This window comes from Nicotiana tabacum, chromosome 17, assembly GCF_000715075.1.
Source record: "Nicotiana tabacum cultivar K326 chromosome 17, ASM71507v2, whole genome shotgun sequence".
Classification (NCBI taxonomy): domain Eukaryota; kingdom Viridiplantae; phylum Streptophyta; class Magnoliopsida; order Solanales; family Solanaceae; genus Nicotiana; species Nicotiana tabacum.
In genome coordinates this window covers 55,053,595-55,058,284 of record NC_134096.1, presented here as the reverse complement: position 1 = coordinate 55,058,284, position 4,690 = coordinate 55,053,595, and the positions used below count along the sequence as shown (strand labels likewise).

Genomic DNA, 4,690 nt, shown 5'->3' with positions numbered 1-4,690 from the left:
TTCGCTGCTTTAAATTTTATTATTTATTCCCAACCAAATAATTAAACGAATGCATAATGCAGTAGGTTGATATGCAGTAGGCCATAGAGAGGGATCATGCTCGGCACCTAAGCAATAGTAGGCCCCCATCAACTTTTCCTTCCGTACCTCGGCCCGGACAGCAAATGTACCTTTACACGTACACACTTTTACGTGTCTACCTTGTCTATAAATTAATTCTTACCCCCCACTCCTTTCTCTGTACTCGGTGTCACAATTCAACCAAATCCACCTTCACTTTCAAGCTTTTAATTTGTTCTTAAACCACAGCATTCATATTGTTATTTTAAGCTGAATATATATACTATCATTTTGGTTTGTACATTGGATGCGGGGAGGAGTGAGTAGTATTTCATTAAGTTGTTGTTGTTGTTGTTACAAAACAAAAAATGGAGAGTTCTCAGTATTATACACCGCCCCATGTTGCGGACTCATCATCTCGGCCATCTCTAGGATTTCCTCTTGGCACTGCTCTTCTTTTGCTTGTTATTTTCAGTTTGAGTGGCGTCTTTTCTTGCTGCTATCACTGGGACAAAATTCGTTCGCTCCGTCGTCGATCTTTATCCGACCTCGAAGCCGGCGATGATTCTGATGCATCCTTGAAACCCAAACGCACTCACCACATGGTAAGATTGATCTCTTGCATTTGGATGGAAAAGAAGGAAACTCGTTAGGATTAATTTCAAAAAAATTCGAATATTTAATTCCAATTGCACGCACATAATTTCAACTTCATGTCCACACATCCAAATACTTTCTTTTTTTCAATCTTAACTTCAATTTTTTTTATTTTTTTTTTCAACTTCAAAAATATTGTCCGCGCTTGCTAAAGGAAATTCTTCAGTTTTTTGAAAAATAAATAAGAGAAAAACTTAAATTTCCAAAATTTTGAAACAAATGTCACACGTCTCAAATTCAAGAAAATATTTTTGTTTATCCAATAAAGAGACTCCAACTCATAACATTTACCTACTTTAATTCACTTTATCAATTTTTTCTCCGAATGAGCTAGTCTTCAACCCTAGTCTAGCTCTTTATTTTAGCATTAATAAATTTATTTTAATTGTTTTATGAGGGTAACTTATTGATCCAACTAGACACAGTCACGGACAATCGACTATTCTGTCATAAAACTTATGGCTAAAACTTCGTTCATTCTCTGTTTTACAGAGTGAAAAGCAGAACCAAAGCCAAAGCATGCCTGCAGTGTTGATGCCAGGCGATCAAATTCCGAAATTCATAGCATTGCCATGTCCATGTCAGCCTCCCCGACCGGGAAATGTGGTTGTAGAGGTGCAGAAACCGCCGCGGCCGCCGCCTTCGCCTCCTAAGCCAATTCGTATGGTAGTGGGATTACCTTTATATTAGGGGATCGGAGTACTACTGATCTAAGAGCTGGCCTCGTTGGTGTATTATGTATAGCAGAGTGTATATATTGAGTTGTGTTTCAACCATATTCCATTTCTTCTGATTTGTAAATACCAATGAAAATTTGTCTAATTCCATGGTACATAAAATAGCCTTAGAATTTATGATCTTAAATATATATAGTGAGAGATAAAAGGATAAAATTAAAAATTAAGTACGATTGTTACAGAATTTCAAATATAGGCAACTTCATATTTTTGGAAAGTACTGGAAGGAAAGACAAGGTTATTGGCAACGCTAAATCCACCTGTAGCAGTTATCCCATTAGAACATCAAGCGTTACTGGTCATAATTCTTATTTTCGCAAGTGATTACATTCTAGAAACCAGTTTGCTATCGACAACTGCACAACTATTACCCTATAGCCACACAAATATTTTATAGTTCATTTTAGATAACAAATACCAAAATAATTTCTTTCACTTTTAAACTTTATCCTAAATCAGAGTGTATTATATAAATTAAAATGGAAAGAATAGTAATTATCTTTTAAAACTTTTTTTTATTGTTAGTACATAAAAGTTAAATTAAAAAATAGAAAGAAAGAGACACACAAGGAGTTTCTTCACCACTTTTCTAACCCTGACCTAATTTCTCTGTAGAATGAAAATAACATATTTTATTATGTACATATTCTTTCTTCTTCCGTTCCACCGAACACCATTTCCCCCACCACATAACCCATGTTCTAGTGGCTCCGTCATCCGTAATGATTTGTTTGTTTTTGTCCTTTTTACATTCTTTACTTTCAGTACAGTATCACTTTTGTTTTCCACCTTTCTCCACTGGCACAGCCGCACAGCACCTTACCCCTGATTCCTGTTTAGTTCCCTTTCGAATTGACCCTTCAATTGCTGGAAAACAACCAAGATATTCGAACTGATGATGTTACAGTTTCATGAGTTATTATCTCCTTTGTTATTAGTCCATTCCTCACATGTTTGTATCTTCGACCTTAATTCTCTCGTGTTGGGCAATTCGCACCTGATTACAATCTGGTTTTTGAAATTGAGTTTGTGTTAAGTTTGTTTTGATGATTGACAAAGGAACTCCAGCACGAATAAGGTCCATACACAGTGTACACAGTCACGGACAGATTCGAGCATAAGGGTTGCATGTGAAGGAGATAAGCTTAAGTTGTTATATCTGATATCTCCTGATCGAAAATGTTTCATAAATGATAAGGAGAAAGACTCCTTACTATAAGAGAACTTTATCCAAGATAAGGAAGGAGTTAAAAGTTGAAGATAACTAGAACTCTTCCACCAAGGAAGAGTATAGCATTAGAACTCTAGTTATTCCTATTATACTAACTTTATATATTGCAGGATATTCTCATTTTACAGGGACGCACAAACGCTGAAGTTAAACATGAGTTGAGAGCAAAATAGCAAGGCATTTTGCAAACAATTCTTGTGTGAATCAAGTGAGCGAACCAGAAGCTACATGAACCAGATAGAAGAACCAGTTCCAACCGTCTGTCTTTTATTCTAATTCAATTGTAGTAGGTGTTTTCAAGTTTTACCTTTCAGCTTTATCTAGAAGCAATTGTATTAGGTACTCTGAGTATTCAAGTTAGATTTAACTTGAAGTTGTCGCAACAGTTAGAGGTTGGTTGCCACAACGGGATTAGAGTTAATCCTTAGATTTACAAAGAGTTTTGTAAATGTTGTTTTGGTTCAGTGATTTAGTGAAGTGTTAGGAAAAATCTTACTGAGTAGTAAGTCGTGATTTTTTTACCCTTTGAGCATGGTGTTTTCCACATAAAAATACTTGTGTTCTTTACTTTCCGCATTTACTATTTTCGCAACAGCAGTATAAGGAACACTTAGAAGAACCAGGTCCTTCTATAATCAGTGCACGCGAAACTTGGACACCACACAAATTATCCTCCCCCCTGTGTGGCATTGAAGTATAAAACATCAATTGGTATCATAGTAGGTTATCCTTGAAGAGGCTAACACCTTAGGAGAAGATCAAGATGAGTGCACCACCTGGAAACTGGGAAGGGCAATCCACTGCTAGGCCTCCACTCTTTAATAGTCAGTACTATTCTTGGTGGAAGAACATGATGAGAGATCACATTATAGGAGAGGACTATGAGTTGTAGGACATTGTCACTAATGGTCTACTGTTACCTTGAAGATAAATGCTGAAGGAGTAGAGGTGCACAAAACAAGAGCGGAGTGCACTGCTGAGGAATCCAAAGATGTTTGTGGACTTGGTCCAGATGAGTACAGTAGAATCCAAAGATCTACCAATGCTAAGCAAATTTGGGATACTCTGCAAGTGGATCATGAAGGAACACCTCAGGTGAAGAGATCTATAGGTACTCTACTGTATTCTCAATATGAGAATTTTACTATGAAGGAAGGAGAAACTATCCAAGAGATGTACATAAAGTTTACTACTTTGACAAATGAGTTAAAGTCTCTTGGAAAGATTATTCCTGAAGAAGATAAAGTCGAGAAGATACTGACAAGGGTTTTGCCTATCATTTGGGAAAGCAAAATCACAACCATTCAGGAATCAAAGAACATTGTCACTCTCCCACTGAATGAATTAATTGGAAATCTTACTGCCTATGAACTTAGGAGACAAACCATGAAAATGGATGTACCTAAGAAGGAAAGGAGCTTGGCACTCAAAATCACTGAAGGTTCTGATCTAGAAGATGAAGAAATGGCTAATCACTAAGGACTTCAAGAAGTACATGAACAAGTCAAAAGCTCCCGAGAAGCAAATTAACGATGGCTACTACAAGTGTGGAAAGATTGATCACCACATCAAGAACTGTCCTTTATGGGAAATTGAATAGAAAAGGGAAAGAGCTGAACGATATAAGGAATAGGTTCAACCCAAGAAAATCAACAACAAAGGATCAACCAAGGCTATGGTCACTTCTTGGGGAGAAAGCTCAAATGAAAGCTCAGATGATGATGATGAGGATAAACAAGCACTTATGGCCATCGGAGAATCTAATGAAGAAACTAAGGTAAGTGTAATTCATCTCAAATACAAGATTAAATTGTTGTCTAAAGAAAGGTTCTCTGAGTTACTTCTAGAACTAATTGATAAATCTGAGGATGTAAACAATGAAAAGAAGCAACTTTCTAAAGAATGTGTGATTTTGAAGTTTAAGTGTAAAAACCTGGAACTTAGGGTTAGTGAAACTGTAAGTGAAAACACTGTGTTGAAGAACTAGGTGCATGCACTTGACTCA

The 4,690-nt window shown here is 36.5% G+C and overlaps 1 protein-coding gene across 1 annotated transcript; it reads left to right on the top strand.

Moving 5' to 3' along the window:
* Positions 1–227: 227 nt before the first annotated feature.
* Positions 228–1,539, top strand: LOC107775938 (uncharacterized protein At5g65660). The gene is made up of 2 exons (XM_016595750.2): positions 228–665; positions 1,210–1,539. The coding sequence occupies exons 1-2, from the start codon at positions 429–431 to the stop codon at positions 1,405–1,407; spliced, it is 435 nt and encodes a 144-aa protein (XP_016451236.1). The 5' UTR covers positions 228–428; the 3' UTR covers positions 1,408–1,539.
* The last annotated feature ends 3,151 nt before the right edge of the window (positions 1,540–4,690 follow it).

Bases quoted from the DNA above. Each gene is read 5' to 3' on its own strand.
- LOC107775938 (XM_016595750.2), top strand. From the start codon at position 429: ATGGAGAGTTCTCAGTATTATACACCGCCCCATGTTGCGGACTCATCA. The intron at 666-1,209 runs GTAAGATTGATC...TCTGTTTTACAG, and splicing joins CCAAACGCACTCACCACATG to AGTGAAAAGCAGAACCAAAG.